Source organism: Sus scrofa, chromosome 14 (assembly GCF_000003025.6).
Source record: "Sus scrofa isolate TJ Tabasco breed Duroc chromosome 14, Sscrofa11.1, whole genome shotgun sequence".
In the NCBI taxonomy this organism is placed as follows: domain Eukaryota; kingdom Metazoa; phylum Chordata; class Mammalia; order Artiodactyla; family Suidae; genus Sus; species Sus scrofa.
The window spans coordinates 139,807,802-139,831,370 of NC_010456.5; the positions used below are offsets into that span (position 1 = coordinate 139,807,802).

A 23,569-nucleotide genomic window follows, 5' to 3' on the forward strand; every position below is an offset into this window, starting at 1 on the left:
GGTCCTGACAGGCGGAATGATGTCCACACGCTCCCTGGCATCCCAACTGCCTTCTGGCCTGTTTTTCATTCCGTGTCTGTCACCCAGGAAACCACTCTCTCATAACCATGTGCCCATGTGGGCACAGGTGCGGGGGCTGGGCATTGCAGCACAACCCCCCGTCCCCAGGACGGCTTGAACCCCCGTCCTTCCTGAGGGGCTCTGCAATGAACTCGTGATGAATGCGAGGTTTACGGGAACACACATCAATTCCCACAACTGCAAAGGCCTCCCAGCCTTTCTTTTGATAAAATCTGACTGTTCTCCACAGGCGCGGTCTGCAGTGCCAGCTGTGCCTCGGTCGCCAGCCCTGAGCCCCAGCCCTGGCCCGTGTGTTCACAGCGGGCGCTCAGGGCACGGGGCGGGGGCTGTTAGCAAGATGAGCGGGTCCGGCTCCCCCAGCCCGGCCTGGGTCTTGGTCCTGACGGCCCCCTCCCACCGAGGGCAGGTCCTGTGCACCACCCAGCAGCACCCACACCACAGCTCACCCCACCACGCCCTCGTGGGGCCAGCGAGACCCCCCAGCAGACGCCCGGAGCCCAGGGGCCTTCCGGGCTCCTCACCCCAGCGCTGGTGACTCGTGGGGCGGCCTGACGGGCCGCCCCGAGCTTAGGAGGCTGAGCAGCAGCCCTGGTCTCTCCCCAGCAGGTGCCCAGAGTCCTTCCAGGCCTGACGACCATCCGTGTCTCCAGAAGTCGCCAAATGTCCCCCTCCCTGTCCCGCTGCAGGACCAGTGGTCTAGAGAGAGCCCTGTGAGACAACTGAACGGACGTGGGGAGGGGGCAGCTCACCCCTTCACTCCCATGCCCCCCCCACGCCCACCCGCGGCTCCCCCAGTACCCCCCTCTGCTGTGACCCCAAAGGCACATGGATACCACCGCTCCTGCCCGGCCCTCCCACGGTCCCATGGGCGCCCCATCTCAGCGCCTTCACCCCGGGCCCCCCTCCCCGTCTCAGCCTCCACGCCCACCAGCACCCCTCCACCTGGGGCCCCCTGTCCCCGCTGGCTCTCGCTGGGGGGTGAAGGAGGGGGTCGTGTTGTCTGCTCGGCCTTCAGGCGGATACGATGGAGAGTGAGGAGCAGCCATGGAGACAGGACACGACACGAGGCGGGGACGCCCCGGACCCCCGCGCCCCGCAGAGGACACACGGGGAGGCCAAAGGTGGGACAGGAAGCGTTTAAAGATGGTTTTCTAAATTACAAAGAGGTTGGGTTTTTTTTTTTTTTTGAGTGTTTTTGTTTGTCTCAAACAATTTTATCATGGGTGAAGCTTTTCTGATCGAGTCACAAGATCCAGAGGCCATAAAGGAAACCATCGATTTGACTGCCTTTGAACAGACGAGCCCAGAGGGAACATCAGGAAAAAGAGCGGAATGGGGGTCCCGGGCCGTCCGTCCCCCACCAACACAGCTGCCGAGCCGGAAAGAGACGGGTTAAGGGTTCCAGACACTGGCACCTCCTCAGACCTGGACAAAGTCTAGGACAGTGCCGCCTGCGGGGGAGGGGGGGGGAGCCCGTCCTTCACTGCCCGCAGAGATAACGGGACGTAAACCAGTCTGGGGGCTGAAACTGGCGAGGAGCACACACGTAAAAAAAGAAAAAATAGTTTGGCGAAGTCACAAATGGACAGCCCCACTGGAGGAGCAGAAATCAGAATTCCCTGGGGAGCCGCAAACACAATTCCAGGGCTGTCACGCGGTCACACTCAGAAAGCCCAGATGGCAGCACGGAAACAGCAAAGCACACCAAGAAAGAAGAAATATGGCCCATTCGCAAGAAAAGTGGCCCTTGACAGCAAGTCCAAATACAAAATTAACTCAAAATGGGTGAAAAAACTACACTTCGCTAAAACCATACAAGTCTTAGACAAAAATGAAGGGGGAAGCGGTCACGACCCTAGGTTTGAAAATGGCCTCTTACATACGATACCAAAACACAGGCAATAAGAGAAAAAAATAGACAAACTGAACTTAATAAAAATTTCAAAAAAAAATGTGCATAAAGAGGACATGATCAACAGAGTGAAAAAGCAACCCCGAAAGTGGGAAACACATTCGCAAGTTAAATATCTGAAAAGAGATTAGTGTTCATAATACATTTAAACAAACTCCTACGACTCAACAGCGGCTAAGATGAAAGAACCCACCTACGGAGGGCAAAGACCTAACTGGACCTGTCTCCACGGCAGACACGCAGGGCCGAGAAGCACACGAAAGATGCTCAACAGGCAGTCAACAGGGAAACGCGAATCAAAACCGCAACGAGGTACCGCCCCACACACTCCGAGGGAAACAGGAGAAGAGCACTTGTTAAGAGGAAACCCGCCCGTGTTGGCACGAACGTGGGGCCCCTGAGTGTCGCTGGAAGGAATGTCAAGTCCGGCAGCTGCTGCAGGAAAAGCTGTGGCCGCTCCTCAAAGAGGTCAGTCAACGCAGGTGAGTGTCTGAGCAGGAACGCGACGCTGGGCATCTACCCAAAAAACTGCACACAGGATTCAAACAGATGCGTGTGTGCCCACGTTCCCACCAGCATCGCTCACAGTACCCAGAAGGGGGAAAGAGCCCCAGTGTTCGGGGGTGACCCAGTGAACACAGTGTGGGACACCACTCAGCTCTGCAGAGCCAAGACGCGCTGACAGCTGCTGTGACAGGGAGCCCCGGCGAGCACACGCTAGGTGAGATAAGCCAGTCGCTAATGGACACACACTGCCTGGTTCCACTTAGGTGAGGCGTAGAGAACAAACCTTCAGGGGTGCGGAGCAGGAGGGGTCACCAGGGGCTGGGAAGGACCACCAGCGGCACGGGGGGTTATCGATAAACAGTCAGGGAGTTTCCGTCTGGGGTGAGGAAAAGGATGGAAGTGTTGGCGAGGGTCATACAACATCGCAAAGGTATTAACTGCCACTAAACTGTGCGCCTAAAAATGGTTAAAAAGGCAAACTTCATGTTACGTGTCTTCCCACAATAAGAAAAACATTTCAAGATCAATTTGTCTTATGGGAAAAATCAAAAGAAACATACAGAACTCATGCCATAGCTCTAATACTGATCTCCTTGATTTATAAGATTCCAGGTAATATTCAGTAAGAAAGACAAACACGCACTTCACAGGAATACACGACAAACTAACGGCCAACAACTCAGTGGCAAGGTCCGTCTTTTCGGAGGAAGACTTAGCAAGGACTGTCCAGATGTGAAATGCATGTGCCTCCTGAGCTGGCAGTTCCAATACCACCAAGTGGTACAACAGAAATACTTGTAAAACGCTCCGAGGAAGAAGACTCGTGTAGCAGCATCACGTGCTCGCATGAACAAACAGATGCCCAGAGGGCCACCAGCTGGATGGAGCTGGGGGAGCCGATGGGCATCCAGCCCGGGGTGGGGGTGGCGTCGAGAGAGGGCAGCTCAAAACACGGAGAGCTGGAGAGAAACCCAGGATGGAGAGGAACAGGGAGGACAGCGTGTCGAAGCCTCAGCTGCTCTATTAAAGAAAGACACAAACATCCACCTGTTTTCGACATCTATTCTCCTATGCATTTAACCAGCAAGGGGAGGCTTTTGCATTTTTAAAGAAAGCCGCTGAGCGCACGGTGAGGTTGGGGCAGGGAGACAAATGTCATGCTTTCGGAGCCTGTGAAGCTGGGTCCCATCGGCACAGTCCCGGGTTAGCCCCGCCTGAGACCTGCAGAAGCCCGTCTGCATCGGAGGAGAAGCCTGGTGTGCGGGGGAGGGATGTGACTTGAGACCACCCAACCAGCACTTCGGTTGCTCCTGGGATCCAGGGACAACGGTGCTCCGGCCTGGGAACCGGACAAAGGCAGCAGCCACGGTCACTGCCTGAGCAGGCTCTGCTCCCGAGCTTCTGGACTCAACAGGCCCACGGTGACATCTCTGCCCCACGTCCGGGGGAGCAATACAGCCTTCCTGGGGGTTTGAGCGAACCCCAGGACCTGAGACCTTGGGGAAGTTCTGGGGAGTCTGCAAGCATCTGGCTGAAAAGACCGTCAGCAGGTTAAACGGCTTTGATAGTCACGACACGGGCGAGAGACTCGGCAGAACTGGACCCCAGAGTTTCTCCAACCTGGAGACTCTCACGCCCCACACCTGGGGGCTGGCCCAAGACGGGGCTTTGGCATCAGTGGGATGGCCCCTCGGGGCAAGGTCAGCCCTTCCACCTGGGTGCCTGCAGACACGGCGATGCGGTGCTCCCACCCGGCCTCTGGAGTCCTCAGCCTCCAGTGTGGGGCGTCCTGAGCCGAGACCTCTGCCAGCTCCTGAGACCATGCCCGCCTGGGGGGTCCTCACAGGTCTGCGGGCACAGCGGCTGCCCCTCCTGGGCCGGGGGGAGGGCAGTTTGATGCCCTGGGTTCCTGGGGAAACCGCCTTGAAACATGCTGCTCCCGTCTCTCCTGTTCGACAGCCCTGGGAAGTGAAGGCACCGGGAGAGAACACAGCTCCTTCTCAGCGCCACGTCTGGGCGCATCGGGGAACCGGGCTGAGCCCCAGCCCTGCTGAGGGACGAGCCATGAGAGCGTCCTCGAGACCCGTGGTGTCTGCAGGCCCGCGATGCCTCCCCACCGAGGCTGCCTGGTAACGTCTGTCAACAGAGGATCCCCTGGAGGGCTGGACCCGTCTCCACTGCCTGCCTTATCTGGGTCCCGTCGCAGCCTGGGTGAGGATGCTGATGATGGGCTTAACAAGAGCCGCCTGGTCCATCCACTGTGCAGAGAGGGGGCAGAGGCCGGCCCCGGGGCGTGGGGGGGGGGTTCAGGATGTGGACTGAACGCAGGTCCCAGGTGACGGTCGTCGTTCCTCCCAAAGAGCCGGGGGCGGGGCCGGACCCTGAACCAGGAGAGCCTCTCTCGTCCCCGAGTCCTAGTGGACAAACAGCGATGCACATGCTCGGACTTAGGAGAACCAGCAGCCGGAGCCTTTCCAGCGGTGCCGGACCTTGCTGAGTGCCAGGCACCTGTCCCCTGTGATGTGCAGGTCAGAGCACGCTGTTCCTGGGCAAACAAAGCTCGGGAAAGTGGCCCTTTCACAGGGCACAGCTGTGTTTACTCACAGGGACGGCTTCGTGCCCTCCTTGGCGCGATGAATGTCGCTGTCGGTGTGTATCTGTCTTGAATGTGAATGACTCCAGTGTTGACAGAGCGACTGAAGCCAAGAGAAGCTGAGCCACGTCCATTACGGGTCGGGGACAAAGCAGCGCGGAAGCGCCAGGCCCCTTGCACCTGACTATCCTTGTGTCAGACACAGGGAGCAAAATGTTTTCCAGAAACACATTTTTCTCCTGTGCTAGCTAATAAGACGCCTGGCGAGGCTGCCCCTGCTTGGATCTGGAGTCAGCCCCCCCGGGTACAAATCCCGGTTCCCCGGATGGAAGCGTGACCCTGGGCAAGGCAACTCATCTCTTCTCTTTAGTTCCTTGTTGGTTAAAATAGTTATAAAGCCAGAGGATTGCAGAACAATGGTCCCTAAAGATGTCCACTCCCTGACCCCTGGCCCCTGTGACTTATGAGCTTGCAGGACAAGGAGGATGAAGGAGGGAGCAGGTGACCCCAAGATGGGAGTGAGTCTGGTTCACGCAGGTGGGCCCAGTGTGGCCACAGGGACCCCAGACAGGGGGAAACGGGGAGATGCTGTGCTGCTGTCTGAAGGGGAGCAGAGCCCTCGGCCCAGGACAGAGGCGGCCTCTCGGAGCTGGAAGAGGCAGGGAGAGAGTTCTTTCCTGGAGCTTCCAGAAGGGAGCTGCAGCACCAGTGAGACATCACTGGGCTGCTGACACCCAGACTGGAAGGTAATCAATGCAGGTGGTCTAAGCCTCATTAGGGTGGCGACAGGAAGGAAATGGGGCCGGCGCCCACCTCCTGGGGCCCGGCGGACATTAAGGAACCGAGGGCCCCTTTATCCCTCCAGGGCCCCCCATCCCACCTCCTCATTCCTCGCTACCCGTAGGCCTCCTGTCCTTCTCAGCCATGGAGAGGCGGCACCCTCGGGAGACACGAGGCAGGAGAGAGACTCGGGGAGCACCCCTTCCCCAGCTCTGCCCCGCCTCCCCCCACCCCCAAGAGGATGAGCCCACAGGGGTTTCATCTGATCCCCCCCTGGCACTTCCCACCGGACAACACCAAACGCTTCCAGCAGCAGGGACGGCATCCCCCATGGACAGGGCCGCCATGAGCAGCAGGTGCACTGGCCCGACTGCCAGCAACTCCTACGGCGGACCAAAAACGGCTGCCTGCCATGTCCGTAAGCAGAGGATGCGGAAGCCAGCAAGCCACCAGCCGCAGCGGCTGCCTGACGGCACAGGTGCAGGGGGCACTCGATGGAGGAAAGCAGGATGCTGGCCCGGACACTTAACGTGCACGTCTAAGGACTGTGTCCAGGAGCTGCCTCTTTCCACACAAAGCACAGCACTCAAATCGTTAGCTTGAGCTGATTCGTGTGCTCAGCCTTGACATTTTGAGGTTCGCCTTCTTTTCTCTCTCAGCAAAAACTCCTATACAGCCTGCTCCCCGCTTCTCTCTCGGGAAGGGCTCTTCAGAGTATCTGAGAGGCTGTCTCCCCACCAGAAGAGTCCTCCGCAGAGTCCGCCAATGGAACGCAGCCACACTTGCGGTTTTTCTTCAGGCAACTCTACCCGCTGCTTGGTGCTGTCGGCAAACACAGTGGAAGCACGGAGCCCCCAACGCTCTGCGAGGTGCTGAAGGCTGGTGGGGAGACAAGCGCGAGTGTGGCCTCCTCTCCCTGAAGAGCCGGTAGGGCCGGGGCGCAGGAGGGCGCCCGGCGGATGCGGGTGAAGGCTGGTACTTCTCCTTTCCCCTTGGTTCGAGGGGCATTTATTCCCAGCCAGCAGCACATCCGCTGGAGCCATAAAAACCCGGACGCACTGCAGGATAATTAAGACAGACTTCAGGGCTTCATCTGAGTCCCTCGGCACCAAAAACGGAATGAAGAAAAGGGACCTTTTCCCCCTCTGGCGAAGGATGAACGAACGGCCTGGCGCTTCCGGCAGTTCCGCATCCTGTTCCCGCGGCTGCCTGACACTGTGGCTCCCACTCGGTGGCGGATACCCCCGCGTGCGCTTCCACACCCACACCCACACACCCACACACCCCTCTAAACCTCGCAGCAGCTGGAGGTGGCAGCTACTTTGTAACATGCATTGATTTCTTTTGCCTCTTGAAAAATGACGAATACCAACTGGAATATGCCTAACTGTTCCATCTCAGAGGACAAACAGGTTTTTCATATACTCAAGCCTACGATGACTCATAGTTGAACAAAATGTGAAAAACACAATTCCACACCAAGAGCAACCTCCCCTGGAGCTGGTCCCTGTAATAATGAGGATCAGACCATGTGATGAGTCGCGCCGGCTGCCCCCCGGGGAGGCCCCCTGCTCAAGCCAGAGGGCGTCCGCTCCGCGGTCCCGGCTCCTGAGTCCTCCGGAAATCCTTCCGGTCCTAATCGTTTTGCTGCAAACAGAACAGCGTAGGTGAGTGGCTCTTAGGACATCAGATGTTTTGCATTTACAGGTCACTTCCCTTCTGCAGCAGCAAGTTGAGAATTGCCGTCCTTTGCGTACCTCTAAGATTCAGGTTAAAATATACCCGCCTAAGGAAACCTCTTCCTCTGCTTCTACGAGTAAGTGAGGTTCAAGCTCCTTCTGCAACCGCCTCACAGTCTATGATCCCGCGTCCGTCTGGACTGGGCAGCTGAGGGGCCACCACACTGGCGGCCGACGAGACAGGCCTCGACGTTACATTGAATCCGGCATTTCCGCTTGCGTCTGTCGGATTTAAGGCTCCGTTCTCTGCCTTTCCAGGTGTAAAACGAGACTCAGGGCAGCAAGGTGAAGGGCAGTCCTGATCGCTGACCCAGGCCATTCAGGTTCTTGTTACAATTAATTATACGAGGAGGCCCCCGGACCGAAATCTAAGCCGGTAAAAGCCTCCAGGCTACAAATCAATGGAAATGCTAAGAAGGCCCAGGCTCAGCCGCGCTGGGGGCCTGTCCCCATCACGCGCTTCCCTCCTTCTGCTTCTGCCCCTTCTCCGAGTCAGCTTTCCAGGCAGCCCCCTCCGTCCCTCGGGTGCTGTGACTGAGCAGGGCCCCGCGGGCTCCTGGGCACGCCAGCCTTGCTATGTCCTCTGCTGGTTCTTAGGGACGAGGCCTCAGCCTCCATGACCTTCCCTGAGTCCAAAGGGCAGCTGCTCATGTGGGAAGGGGGGGGGTGCAGAGACCAGGGAGGAGCCGTCAGGGGACAACCCTGCAGCCCGGGGCAGGTCCCAGTCCCTCCTGGAGGAATACACATAAACAGTATCTTGAGCCTTTCTGCACAACTAAAACCCCACCAAACGGAAGGACTGCCTGAGGAAGCATCTTCGCTCGGGAAGAAGGAGGACCACCCGAACCAGTCCTGGGGCCGCTACACACCAGCTCCGAGAAACAAAGCAAACGCGCCTCTCCCCCGATCCTCATCTACGCCCTCATCCTGATTCCACTCCCCGAACTATAAAACCGTCTCCTGGCATTCCCGTCGGGGCGCAGTGGTTAACGAATCCCACTAGGAACCATGAGGTTGCGGGTTCGATCCCTGGCCTGGCTCAGCGGGTTAAGGATCCGGTGTTGCTGTGAGCTGTGGTGTAGGTTGCAGACGCGGCTCGGATCCTGCGTTGCTGTGGCTGTGGTGGAGGCTGGCGGCTACAGCTCCGATTGGACCCCTGGCCTGGGAACCTCCATGTGCCGCGGGAGCGACCCGAGAAATGGCAAAAAAAGACAAAAAAAAACCCCATCTCCTAACCCCTTCCAGAGAGGGGGCAGTCTTTAAGGCATCGGCCTGCTGTGGCCTCCTTTGCCTGGCAAAGCAACAGAGCTATCTTTTTCTCCTTTACCCAAGCTCTGTCTCTGTGCTTCCATGCGGCACCGGCAGACAGAGGCCGAATTTCGGCATCAGTGCTGCTGGCTTGGAGTCGATTTCTGCGGAAGTAAACGCTTCCCATTTCTAAGTTAATCTGTGATCGTCGTCCTGCACCTACAGTCCTCACAAGCCTTGAAATGGATGCTGACCAACGAGGCTCCTGCGGATCCTACTCTGCTCTCAGCCCCACTCCCCTCGGCCCGGAGAAGAGACACGGGCCAGCCGCTGTGCACCGACTGTTAATGACGCCCTTTCTTCTCGTGCCTACCGCGGTTTGGAAGAGAAAAAAAAAAAAAAAAACAGAAGAAACAGCACCCAAATATCTCCAAGAATGCAAGCTGAGGAAGGCAGCAAGAGCTCGCCTACAGGCAAATAAATACCTCTGCTACACGGCGGCCCCTGAGCGTCCGTGGGGGTCTGTGGGCTCAGGACAGCCCAGGGGGGCCTGTTCTCTCTTGCGCCTGCCTGACGATGTTCGGACCTGAGGACCTTGGGAGATGGGTATCTATGAGGCGGGGTTTTTTTTGGTTTGTTTTTGTTTTTTTCTTTTTAGGGCCGCACCCACGGCACATGGAGGTTCCCGGGCTAGAGGCTGAATCCAAGCTGCAGCTGCCTGGTCGACACCACAGCCACAGCTACGTGAGATCTGAGCCGCATCTGTGACCTACACCACCGCTCACGGCAACCCTGGATCCCTGACCCACTGAGCGAGGCCAGGATCCAACTCGTGTCCCCATGGATGCTCGTCAGCTTTGCAACTGCTGAGCAGGACGGGAACTCCGGTGAGAAGTTTTGCTCGGCCTCACCCAGCGTGCAGAACACGCTGTTTAAACGTGGATGCCCCTGATCAAAGGAGGAAACGAACGCACAAGGCCCGCTCCTGTCATCCCTGATCTCAGAGCCCCACCTCCCAGATGCGGTTCGACGTGCGCCTACGTCGCCTCCTTTTCCCAACGTCGGCAGACCCGGGGTGACTCTGCAGGGGCGGGGGGTGGGGGGCTCGCTCTCCTAAGTGAGAGGAACGTGCTACCCACGCCAATCACTCTCAGCAGACTCCTGCCAGCTTTGCAAGAGCCATCGTCCCCACGTCTCCCGGCACTCTTGTGACCGAGCAGGGCCCTGCGGGCTCCCGGGCACGCCAGCCTTGCTGTGTCCTCCTTTGCTCTTTTTAGGGACAAAGCCTCAGCCTCCATGACCTCCGCTGAGTCCAAAGGGCAGCTGCTCATGTGGGAAGGGAGGGGGTGCAGAGACCAGGGAGGAGCAGGGCAGCCTGGGGGCAGGTCCCGGTTCCTCCTCCATCCATGTACCCAACAGTATCTTTGAGCCTTTCTGCCCAACTAAAACCCCAACAAATGGAAGAGCTACTTGAGGAAGCCTCTTCATGCGGGAAGGAGGAGAACCAGTCCGGGGCCACTACACACCAGCTCTGAGAGACAACGCCAGCGCCCCCTCCCCTGATGCTCATGTACAGCCCTCGTCCGAACTCCACGCCCCAGACCTTAAAACCACCTCCTCATCTTTCCAAGGAAGACACAGTCTTTGGGGCATTAGCTTCTGTGGCCCCCTCTGCCTGGCAAAGGAACACAAACAGCTCCCTTTTTCTCCTTCACCCCAAATTCCGTCTCCAAGTTTCCATTCAGCAACACCAGACAGAGGCTGAGTTTCAGCAACACTGAAACATGCATGGAGAGCTTAGGACACTGTCTCCGCAAGTGCCATTTAGCCCTTGAAGGGGCTAAAACTGGGCTGATGCCTGTCACCTGTGGGCTCAAACGTATCACTGCACACCCAAAACACACCCCAGAAAGTCAAACAGACGCTCTTCCAAAGGTCAAGAGCCCACCTCCTGGCCCTTCAGCCAAGCTCTGCAGGCCAGCCTGGGAGCCCCGATCTCCTGTCTCCAGAGACGCCGGCACTGCTTCAACCCATGTGCTCAGGGGGCGGGCCTTTCCCATCACAGCAGCTCATGAAAAAGGAAGCAGACCGAATCCAAAAGGAGCCTTTCTGAAAACTTGAAATGCTCTCTGACTCTCCAGGAACCAAGGTCTGCTGGGGGGGGCAGGGTCCCCGCTGGGGCTGGTCGGCTGGGGGCGGGGCCTGCCGAGGGGGCGGTGGCTGGGGGCGGGGCCTGTGCCCAGCGAGCCCCTCCTCTGCAGGCCTCCATCACGCGCCCCCCTCCAGCCTCCGAGCGAAGAGCGGGTGGACGTCACCTAAACCGCCTCAGCCGTGCGGGAGGTGGAAGGGTGCACGCTCCCATTTGCGACATCTGGTCTCGTACGGCGTTCATGCGACATTTGGAACAAAAATTAAATGCTGGCCAATGACTGTGCTGGAAAGGAAGTCTGGCGCGGCGAAGGGATGAGAGGCCTTCTCTGGGTCAGGAACGAGACGTGACGCCCAAAGAAAGCCAGAGCTGACCCCGCGGAAGAGTCAAGGTTTCTGCAGAAGCGTCATAAAAACTTAACGAGTAAATTCTGAACGAGCAACACGGGTCCCTCGAAATCAATGGCAACACAACCAGGGAAGGCGTGCTCCCCTCCCGCTCGCTCCTCGTGAAGCAGAGCTTAGCTCAGAAGAGCAGGTGCGCACGTACCTGGCGCCGCCTCCAGCTTGCGCTTGTGGGGAGGGTCTTCAATGATCCTGTTGAGGTCCCCGCGGTGCCGCAGGTCCAAGGGCTTCTCCCAGACGGACAGCTGCATCGTGGGGTTGAAGAAGAAGACCCGGTCATCGCCTGTCCAGACCACGCACCTGTGTGGACACGGGAACCGCGCTTAGTTTCCCTGTGAGCCTGGAGGAGCCTGCACGTGGCCCAGACTCAGAACACCCTTCAGGGCTGAAATCCACACATGTGCAAAGGCTACCACGCAACGTATGAAGAACAGGAGCCACTGCTGGCCGGCTCTCAGGGTGACGTACGGGTCTTCCCATGTGCTATCCCACTGGATTCACAGGCGTTATCCCGGCTGTGCTGCCACCATCAGAGAGCAGCCTGGACCGGCCAGGTGGGTTCAGTGTCCTGACAGGGTCCTCCGAAGAGGAAGAGCAGGGAAGGAGGTGTGAAGACAGACGGACAGACACACGCGCACACACACACCGGGTGGGGGAGAGCGATCAGGAGATGCTCCCTGACTGGCCTTGACTGTGGAGGAAGGACACAGGAATGCTGCTGCCTTGAGAAGCTGGAAAAGCCAGGAACAGGCTCCTCCCTGGCGCCTCCAGAAAGAACCAGCCCCATGAACCCGTGCTGGACTCCGGCCTCCAGGGCCGTGAGCTGATGAATTTGTGGAGCTGAAACTCTGAGCTGGGGGCAGACTGGTCAGTGGGCTTCACCCGGGCCCCTCTCAGTCCTGGGTGCCAGCATCAGGACCTGCCTCCAGCCAGCAGTGACCCAGACCCCAGCACTGTCCCCACAGCATGGGCAACTGCTGGCCTGGTCCTCCAGGTGGAAGGCCACGACCCTTCTTCTTGGTGGACACACCCTCCAGCTCAGACCTGCTTCTGACCTTCAGGCGACCTTGAGAGCCTCTCTCACCCTCCATGACCTCCCTTCCACTGTCGCACAGGTTGGGGACGGCGTGAGATTCGCATTATTCAGCACGCTCCTCGCCGCGGGAAAACTGCGGCCAGACACAAGGGCCCGTCTCTACCACAGGCTGGACGGCTCGTGGGCCCCTGGGGGCTGGGAGGTGAGGGGCAACATGGCAGACTGGACAAGATCCCTGCCCAGTGCGTCAGGCCTCCCCTCCCGCAGCGAGCCTGGGCAGGGGCGCCTATCCTCTCGGGGCCTGAGGGAAGCCGTGTGCCTCCTTCTAGTGCAGGACTTGGCTGGCAAAGAGGTTGCTTTTTTAATTTCTTTTTTATTTTCTCTTGCTTTTAGGGCTGCACCTGTGGCATATGGAGGTTCCCAGGCTAGGGGCCGATAGTGGCCCTGGCCCGTGCCACCAGGCGGGTAAGAGCAACAGGATTTCAGCTTCCACCCCAGCAGCTGCTGACAGGTGTCACGTCCACCTGAGCTGGCTGAGGGCAGGGGTCCTTCCCTGGAGAGGAAGACACACCGGGAAACCTGGGTTCCAAAAAGTCCCCATGATATGAGGCTGCAGGTGTTTCTCAGCAGGTGGACTCGGCCCGTTCTCTCTCTGAGGCCTGCGCACCCTCCCCTCTGGCTCCGAGCCTGGCCACCGCCTTAGGAAAGAAGCCTTACACATGGGGACCTCCTCGGGCCAGCTGTCCCAGGCGCTGGTGGGGTCTCTGCGGTACATTTGCTGGCTCAGGGCTACCGTGTCCGCGGATGCCCACAGCATACCCCCGGCACAGGGAGGACCCAGAGCTCTGGACGCGGGCTGCACCCAAGTGTGGCAAGTTCATCCCCTCCTTCCCACCCAGCGAGCCTCCCCCACGAGGGAAGCGTGGAGCTAATGAGGGGCTCAGTGGGCGTTATCTCCCAGGAGTCGGCGAGGGACGACAACCACAGGCACCTGCTCACACCCAGGCTACAAAGGACCCAGTTCCTGCGCCATGGGGACATTCGAGGAATGGCACCAAGAGCTGGCGCAGGGCAAACAAACGGGATGCCCAGGAGAAAGCTGCCACCCCCTCGTTACGGCTGGTCTCCACCAGACCAAGCCAGCTGGAACATGCAAAATTAATTTCCTGTATCATTTTATGCACATTCTAAGTAATACGTATATATGTTCCCCTTCTTTAATCACACGGCATAATTTCTGGAAGGCTGCCATGGTCGCTCTTCTCTTTAACTGTCCCCGGGTCCCAGAGGATATAATTAGTGCACAGACTCAGGGCTGGTCCAAAGCATCCCCACTCAGCAGCCCTAAGAGATGGAGCTCTGGATTCGAGCAGGAAACGGGGCCGCCGGTCTGTCCTCCAAGAGGAACCCCCAGTCACCTCACACAGCAAACCCAACGTTTCTGGGCTCTGCAAGACGCAAGGGTTTCCGCTCCTCTCCCCAAGCGTCCACCGCAGCCCAGTGGGGAGGGGTCTGTATCTTACCCCCGCCCCCGCCAGGGACACACTTGGGTCCCTCCCTCCACCTGTGCCTGCCCCCACCCCCGCATCCTGTCCCAGGAGGGGCTTCTGGTCTGCAGGATGTTTTCCTCAGAGCTGAGATCTCGGAGCTGAAAAGGCAGCACCTCGGTGTCCTCCGCTCTGTCCCCCTCCTTGTTCTGCCACCTTTGTCTCCAGGAGCGGGCTGACCCCCAGGACTGGGCAGCCCGGGCTCCGTGGGGCGGGCTGGGTGTGGCGCCGTGGGGCCTGCAGACACCAAGGTTCCAGGAAGAGAGGAGACACTGGCTCCTGCGTTCTCTCGGGTGACGCTGGGACTTATACACCCAGAAACGCCTGCTTGGTCTTCTTCCAGGTTTCTGCAGGGAGCCCCGAAAACCTTCCCAAGGGAGGGGTGGGGGGTCGGGTGGGAGGAGCATCTCACCCACGGCCCAGGCCCTCCGCCACGCCCTGCCTAGCTCAAGGAGGGACTCGGGACAGTCCCCAAGGACAGCCCGGTTACCAGGGCTCCACTCTGGATCAGAGGGTCAGCACATCCTGCCCCCTCCCAGAGGGGCTGGAGGCTGAGTCCGTCACCCCTGCCCAGCTGTGGCTACAGAATAAAGCCGGTAAACCCCCACGGATGGCGGGCAGTGGAGACCTGGGCAGAGCAGTGCCTGCAGAGGGCCCGGCGGCTCTGAGGCCCTCCCCACGCCCCACGCTGCCATCGCGTCCCTCTGGCTGTCCCCAGCTGCTTCCTTTTGTAACAACTGTGATCCAGTGAGCAGACTGCTTCCTGAGTTCCGCGAGGTGCTCTAGCAAATGGATCAAACCTGAGACAGGGTCCTTAAACCTGGACTTGCAGCTGGTCGGTCAGAAGTGCAGGTGACAACCTGGATTTTCAGTCGGCACATGTGTGGGGGGGTGCAGTCTTGTGGGACTGAGCTGTGAACCGTGGGTGTGACGTGTCCCCAGCAGACAGTGTCCGATGGTCGGCCTGCAGGACGCCCAGCTGGTGCCGCAGGGTCGCTCCATGTGGGAAAACCTCACAGCCCGTGTCAGAAGCCAGGTCGTGCTGTAGGGGGTCTTGAGAGCAGGGGACGCACCAGCTGGTTTTCGTTCACCCCCTCGGCCTGGTCTCCAGCCCTGCCGTCTCCGACTACATGCCTCACGACACCGATGTCACTTGGTGAAGGACCGTGTGTGACTAGAGAACCTGCTGGCTGGAGGTGAGGACAGTGGCCAGACCCAGAAAATGCCTCCCGTGTGCAGGGGAAGCTGGGAGCCGAGCACCTGGGCATCGGAAGGTCCCCAAGACCCTGGCAGCGTGGCGGCCACCTAGGCAGCCAGGGGCCATCTATGCCCTTGCTCAAAAGTCTCTGCGTAACTCCTGAAAGATGCTGCCTGCCGGCCCTGCACTGCACCTGAACTGACGGTCCAGTGTTCCAGCCCTGGAAGAAGGGGCAGCACAGAAGTGCCAGGCTGTGGTCTGCCGGAGCCGGCGCTCAGCCCTGCAGAGAGAGTGAGCCCTCGGGAACTTGCCCGCATCAGAAGGTCCCCCAGAACCCAGACAGTCTGCAGGGAACAGACACCTTCCATCTCGACCACAGGGAGGCTTCCAGGAGCATCTGCCTCAGGGACGGTCTCAGAGTCACCGTCCCTGCTGTTACACCGTCAAGAGCGTCAGGAGTCCGGCGTCCGCACCTTGGGCCTCTCACTGCAGGGAAATCTGACCGCTGCTTCCCTGCCCTGCCTAAGGACCCCCACCCCCGACACAGGCAGGGCCAGCAACAGGTCCCGGAAGCCTGTCACTGTCCCAGGAGTAAAGCAAGGCCACCCGGAGATGCAAACATCAGCCAGGGGCAGAGCCGGAAAGGGTACGTCCCACGCCCACACTCCAGGCGCTGTGACCCCGGAGGCCCTTAGATGCGGATCTAACGGCAGCCTCCATGTGCCCTCCCTGCACCTGCCTGAACCGTCTGCTGACATGCTACCGAACATCGGCGTCCCTCCCCAAGACGCCCCTTCCTGGACATAACAAAACTCGATTACGAAAAGTGGACAGAGGGACAGTCAGCTTCCCTTCGGTGGTCAGGGTTCAGAGACCAGCGATGCCCTGCAGTCCCCAAGCTCAGCCAGGGCAGCTGGGACCTGGGGAACTGATGGGACCAGCCAGCCTCTGTCCTGTTCACTGGAACCCAGTCCCCTTCCTCCTGTCAAACATCCAGCATACATGCGACACTTCGGGAAACCTTCCTTTCTTTCTGGAAGAGTTCTACCAACTCCATCCTAGAACATAATTTTAAATGTTAGTCTTTTTAAAGTCAAATGTATGTACGCATCGCCCAATGTTTAGAAAAATCTAGGGAACCTACTTTTAAAGGAACACGCTCAATAAATTAATAGTTATGAACAAAATAAGAAGATGTCATTGAGCAGGTCCTAAAATATGAAATAAAGTCAGAATAAACCAGCTGCTCTTAACGTAAAAGGAACAAGGAGCGTGGCTGGGCTCTCAAAACACTGATCAGCTGTTCCGAGGCTCTCCGATGTTTCCACAAGGGTGCATCTCTTCCTGTTTTCAGTGGGCATATCACTCCTGCCCACCGTCCAGACTCCGCGCAGGAATCTAAGCTCTGGTGCCCACTCCTTAGTGACGGCCCCGTCCCCGGTGTTGTGGGCACAGACCGTGGTGCTCTGGATAACGCTCCTCGCACCTGCTGCGTCTTCACCACCTCCCTCCTTACCGAAAAATCAAGACTCAGCATTGCCGGGAAGAGGCAGCTTCTGAACATGTCAACTTTCTGACTGATGCGGCATCTTCCTCGGCTTTCTTCAAACACCCTGTTGTCTCCTCCCAAGGCATTTAAAGAAAGACTTTGGGGTTTGCTATTAACACATCACTGACACACAACGGGTACTGCATCAATCTTGATCTTCGGAAAATGGTATCATTCTGAAGCCAGGGTTCGATGGTTCTTGTTTTCTGAAAATTGCTCATTATTTGTAACTCCGTAGTCTTTTCGATAATTGAAACTGGTGATTAATCCTTGGCCTCGGCATTCATTGTCACCTGAGCCAAGAGCTTATGGATTTTAGTTTATTTAACAATGACTTTTGATGTTTTCCCACGTCTCCAGCAAGTCTAAGAAAATCATGTTAATAACCCCCAACCACAGAGCGGTCTAATTGCCCCCAAACTGCCATCTGGGTCAAAAGCCAAGTTTTGAGGAAGAAGAGACAGAAACTCCCGAAGCGGCGGGACAGTGCTGTTCTGGTACTGACACACCTGAAAACAGGAGCAGATTTGGACGAAGTAACGATGCCAATTACGCTGCAACCTGCGCTACGACACGAGCCCAGGCGTCCCATTCAGGGGCGGGAGGCGCCATGGGCACGATGGCCGGTGGACGTCGGGGGAGAGGCCGCACCGTCCAGGGAAGAAGGAGAACTCAGTGATTCAATAGAAGGGCGGGTGCCGGGGCACCTGCTCCGAGAAAGAGACTCAGGGGAGCACCGGAGCTGCTGGCCTCCTTGCCCGCCCTCTGGTCAGCACTGCTGCTGACGGCACCTGAGGACCCGTGGGGGGCCCTGGGCCCCGCCTTTGCGACCGTCCCTGCCCCAGTGCCCCCACCTCACTGGACGCCCCAGAAGAACCCCTGCGCATGGCGAGTAGAGGCAGCCCGCGCCCTGGAAAGTTCTGTCCGAGGATGCGCTCCCTCACCAAGGGGTGAGCCCGAGCTTGCCCTCGGGTCAGGGGCTCAGGCAGCAGGTGGGGGCAGTGCCCTGGCCTCCCACACCCCTGGGGGGCTCTCTGTCTTCGTCTCCTGAGAACCTGGCTGCCCTAGGCGCGGGCTGCCCGCCAGCCAACCCCTTGGATGGGGTGTGGTCGTGCCTGGAGCCCACTGGGAGCAAGAGGTACAGCCTGGAGCAGAAGAGCTCACCTGGGCCGCAGACTGAGGTCCTCACGGGGCGAGGTGTTACCCAGGCCTCCGTGGGGCCGAGGCCCAGGTCAGGGAGCTGTCGGACAAGCCCCATGCAGCCCCCCACAGCCTGGAGGGAGACCACACCCCCACACCCGCAGGGTGAGGGCCCCCTCCACTGTGAACACTTGCACCCTTAACCCGGGGCTGCTGCGCCTGAGTCAGGAAGGCGCCGGTGAGGAGCAGGGTGGGAAGTGACCGTCAGGCCCAGCCAGCGGTCTCAGTCCCCCTCGAAAAGCCCCCACGGCCTGGACCCGCCTGCGGGCACGGCCGCCCTCCTGCAGCAGGAGAGCCCGCCCCCCGCCTGCTCCCCATCCTGCGACTGCAGAGGGAAGGACGGCTCCCCTGCACGGCCCCCCACTCGGCTGGAAGCCTGACTCGTAATTGACGGGCCACAGACCCACGCGAGAGGGAGCCGCCACGCGGGTCGGGGCTTTCAGGATCCCACGATGCCCTCGGCACCGTCACACAGGCTTACTGAGGCATTAAAACCGCATCTCCAGTTGGAAGCTTCTAGGGCTCAAGGTCGCATCCTCCACCCAATTTTAACCCCAACGGGGCACCAGGAGGCAGTGACGGGACCACACCCTGCACCCAGTCACTCCCTCGCCCCCAGACGCAACCTCTCGGTGCACCTGCCTTACACGCCCGGGTGGGAGGAGCTGGGTACAGAAGCAACAGCGCCTGTGCCGTTATAACCTACAAATCCTGTTAGGCTGCTCCGACCCCCATCCGGTTCCCGACAACCAGCTCCTAAAACCCTTGGATTAGATGATGGACTGAGGCATCTTTTCTGTACAAGGAGCCCCTCTGGCCACACTCTAGAGGCTGAGGAGGTGACTCTGGGAGGGTGGGGCTGGCCACACAAGGACGACCCTGGGATGCGAGGGGTGGCTTTCTGGCCCCACCCCAACTTCAGGAGGGGGGGCGTGCCAGGTGAGGGGGGCGGGGGCGGCAGAGGAGGCTCCGAGCCCCTCTGCCCAGCTCTGCCCTCTGCATCTCTTCCATCCGGCCGGCCCTGGGTTGAGTCCTTTACATAAAAACCCCGTCATCATAAGGGATCCACTCTCCGAAGCTCTGAGTCATTCCAGCAAATCGCCCAACCTGAGAGGAGGCTGTGGGAAGCCCTGAGCTGGCAATCAGCAGGGCAGAGGTGCGGGCAGCCCGGGGACCCCGCTGCGGCCGGTCTGAAGCAGGGGCAGAGCTATGGGAAGCCTGAGGGATTGCGGGTCTGTGGGAGTCGGTGTCAGAACCCATGTGAACTGAAGTGTTGGAAACACAGCGTGTCACCAAGTGTCAGCACCAGGAGCCCCTCAGGTGAGGTGTCCCCACCGTGCACGGCATTTCAGCCACAGGCCCCCCTGGGTCCCGGCGACACCAGTCACTGATGGGCAAGGGGGAGCCGATGCCCTGTCCGGCTCAGAGCCTGGTGCACCGCGGGAAGCAGGTGACCAGGACAGGGCCACGGTCGGACATCGCCCAGCCTCCGCGTGAGGTGGGCGCCCCACCCGGGGACCTGGGTCGGCACCTCGCAGCCAGACGGCACAGGCGGCAGATACAAGAGGTTCTGCTTCCGTCTTGAAAAGTGGTTGATCCTCCCAGCTGCATGCTGCACTCTCATCTCCCGGTTTTAAAACTAATTTTTACTATAATAACCTTTTTCTTCTGCTTCCAAATTACTCTATTATAAAAGGACATTTTAAAAAACCAGAGTCGGTGGCTCCCTTGCGGAGGGCGCTTTGCGTGCAGCGCACTCACGGATCAGGAGCCTCACGGGGCCTGGCAGTGCCAAGCGCATCTTTAATTAACAGCTACTCAGCTACGCTTTTCCTGCAGGAGAGGGAAAGGCCTTTGAAGCCCAGGGCTTGCTGCCGTTTCAGGCTATATAGGCAGCAGCGTTACTACTTTCATACACATTTGCAAATTTATCGGAGCAGCATAACTTCTCACTTAAACGCTCTTTTTCTTTCGCCGGAACGTGACAGCAGCGCGGCACCACACGTGCCGTGACGTGCACATGAATTTTTTAGCACCGTGTTACCTAAGAAGCATGCATCTCTCTTTGGGGACAATTAGCAAAGGCCGGGACCAGTCAGGACTCTGGCCACTGCCCAGGCTCTGGGCGTCTCACCAGGGGGATCCGGGCACGGGCGTGGAGGCCACCGGTCTTGTTCCTTTGGCTGCACGGTCCTCTCCCGTCACCAGGATCGATGGAGGCGCCTTCCAACAGAAAGAGAGGGAGAGCACTTCTTAAAAAGTCACCACGGCTCTTCCATTACAGGCGACCAAGGAAAGAATGACCCACCTCCTGCCGACAGGCCCGCCCCCAGCAGAGCCTGTACAGGGACCAGACACAGCCGACCGTGTCGAGTGACCCAGACTAAGACGTCCCCTCGCTCCCCCAGACTGGCCACACTGCCTGCTTCTGCAGAGACAGTGGCCACTGAGAGACCGGTCTGGACGCCTCCACGTCTCAGGGGCACAAAAGCCCACTGGATTCTTCCCTGGAAATGGGCTGACCCAGCGGCTGGAGTCACTGTGCCGCCCGCACAGCCTTTAGCGGCAGAGAACCACGGAGCCCAGCAGAAAGAAGGGACAAGCCTGTGCCCCTGCAGTGTCCCCCACTCCAGGGACAACCCCTCTTTCTGGAGCATCCAGCGGGGGCAGGGTCCAGACTGTGTTTCACGTTGTGCAGAGATCGGGGTGCTCACTGTGCCTGAGACGCTCTGCCTCGTCCAGAAAATAAACACCAGCTGCACAGGACACCCCCCAGGAGAAAAGGAAGATTTGCTCCCCAAAGTTAATGAAAAAAATCAAAGTGCACCTTTGGCTGGGACACGTGATCACTTTCATTATGGATAGAAGGTGGAGAGAAAAGGCTGTTTGTTTGCTTGCTTTGTCTTTTTGCCTTTTCTAGGGCCGCACAAGCAGCATATGGAGGTTTCCAGGTTAGGGCTCCAATTGGAGCTACTGCTGCCGGCCCACGCAACAGCCACAGCAACGCACAATCTGAGCCACAGCTCACGGCAACGCCAGATCCTTAATCCACTGAGCAAGGTCAGGGATCGAACCCACAACCTCATGGTTCCTAGTCGGATTCGTTAACCACTGAGCCACGACAGGAACTCCTAAATTTTTTTTGAAAAGTTGTTTTAAATTAGAAAATATGGGCAATTTTAGTGCCAACATAAACACAGATCCAAGATTTGGAACGACTTATTAGCTGCCCTGAGGTACAACAGACATCCGAGCTTGTTAAAGAGAAACAGAACCAAATTCCTACAGGTGTAACTGAAAAATCACAGGGAGGAATTTTTTTTTTTTTAAAGACAGTCCCATCTCAGTTTGGGGGACACTGTGAGACGGAAATGAAATCAGAGTGAGCACCACCAATTCCAGGGATGAGGAACTGTTTCCATGGTTTTACTTTCGAATCTAGATCATATAACAAGAACCACGTTGTTTCTCTAGGAAAACCAGGTGCGATTAAAAGATACTCGTCCATTATTCAAAACAGCAACCAGCTTCCAAGCTGAGACTGTCAGGAGCAATTCAAGCTCTAGATTCGTTTTTTGAAAACGGAATGTCAGCCTAGAATTTGAGAATCCGTTTCCGCCCTCATCACCATCAGTGCTTTGCGAGGCGGTGCAGGTGAGGGAACAATTAACCACTTGCGGGAATGGCCCAAAGTCAAAGACGCCGATGCTTGTGCTCCCCTGCAGGGCCGGCCACACAGGGCCACACAAGGACACAGGGACACAGTGCTTCCCCCCAAAGCCCACATGCTCGTTCCAGGGCCCCCAGGGGCCACACCAGGACAAATACTCATTTCCACCCTCTCGGTCTCCTGTCGAACAGTCCTCAGAATGGAAAGTGCTGGATTATGGGGGCCCAGAAGCATGAAACTCAAATACAGGAGTTCCTGCTGTGGCTCTGCAGGTTAAGGACCCAACACAGTATCCATGGGGACATGAGTTCAATCCCCGGCCTCACTTAGTGGGTTAAGGATCTGGCATCACCACAAGCTGCGGTGTAGGTCACAGATGTGGCTTGGATCCCACGTTGCTGCAGCTGTGGCTGTGATGTAGGCTGGCAGCTGCAGCTCCGATTCCACCCCTAGCCTGGGAACTTCCACGTGCCCTGGGTGTTGCCCTAAACGAAAAAGCAATTAAATGCAAATATAAAGGTAAAAGATGCCCAAAGGTGTAAGTGGTGAGACAGACCCCAAACAAGGGAGGTCGGGCTCCGGAAAAGCCGGTGGCCCCCGAGGGAGGCTGTGCCCACTCACACCTGAACGGCCACATCATCGGGATCGAATGGCAGCCGCGGGCAGAGGCCGGAGGATGGGCGGGGGGAGCCGGGAGGAGCCCCTTCATCCAGACGAGCCCCAGCGCGGCCTCCGAGCAAGGGCCCCGCGGGATGGCGCCTTGTCAGGGTTGGCGCAGGAGGACCCAGGACCCCGTGGTCTGCTCCGGGCACCGCCAGCCTGGCATCTCACTGGGGTCCTCCTGAGGCCCCCCAGGGTGCCAGAAGGTTCCACTGAATGAGTGACTTCCACAGTTCCTGAGAAGCAGAAACTGTCTTTGTCTCCTGTGCGAGGATGAGGTCGGGATAAACAATCACCGTAACAGGGAGCATTCAAAACACTTGGTGAAAAGTGAATATACTAGAGCTCCCGCGGTGGCGCAGTGGTTAACGAACCCGACTGGGAACCACGAGGTTGCGGGTTCGGTCCCTGCCCCTGCTCAGTGGGTTAAGGATCCGGCGTTGCCATGAGCTGTGGTGTAGGTCGCAGACGCAGCTCGGATCCTGCATGGCTGTGGCTGTGGTGTAGGCCAGCGGCTACAGCTCCAATTAGACCCCTTGCCTGGGAACCTCCATATGCCGCGGGAGTGGCCCTAGAAAAGGCAAAAAGACAAAAAAAAAAAAAAAATGAAAGTACTAAGTATACATTAAGACCAGGGTTTATATTACTGATCCAATCAGAGAAACGAGAGGGGATTTTCATTATGAACCTAACGGACCAAGGAAGCCAAGGAGGGACCCTGAGCAGCCCCGTCCCAGGCTAGTGATCCGAGTAAATACGTGACTCCTGACCGGGACAGAAGCTCAAGCTCGGCGCCGCTGGGACCCCCCACTGCTAATTACCAAGGTCGCCTCTTCTTTTCACGCTGGTGAGGGTTTCCTGTTGGTGATGGAAATGGCTCATCATGGCATAAAACGCCGCCTTTCCACGCAGAAGTAATGAAAGGGAATGAGACTCAGAGCCTGAGATAGAGGAAGGAGCTCCAACGGGAGAAACACGTCATTCTGGCATGAGATCCATCCCTTACCGAGAAACCCCACGGCTGGCTCCCCACGGGGAGCAAGCTTCATGGGCACTAACGCCCGTGATCCACTTACGCCACGTGGCCTCGGCATTAATGATGGGGGGGGCGGGTGTGACCCACCAGTGACGGTCCCCAGGGATGTCACTGCAGATGGGGAGCTGGCGTGAAGACCAGAGGGGGCGGGGACCTAACAGGCCTGAGGCAGACGCACCTGCCAGCAGCCAACGAGGAAAAACTGTTTAGGAAAAGCCAGGGGGCAGACTGAGGCCTCTGGCGCACCTGACAGATCAGAG

General features: G+C 58.3%; 1 protein-coding gene across 1 annotated transcript in view; it reads right to left on the reverse strand.

Moving 5' to 3' along the window:
• Positions 1 to 23,569, reverse strand: part of TCERG1L (transcription elongation regulator 1 like) — a 183,190-nt gene that overhangs the window by 33,718 nt on the left and 125,903 nt on the right. The window contains exons 8-9 of the mRNA XM_021073719.1: positions 20,078 to 20,166; positions 11,559 to 11,713 (exon numbers count right to left, since the gene is read on the reverse strand). Of these exons, the coding sequence (XP_020929378.1) occupies positions 11,559 to 11,713; positions 20,078 to 20,166 (244 nt within the window). The remainder of the gene's footprint in view (positions 1 to 11,558; positions 11,714 to 20,077; positions 20,167 to 23,569) is intronic.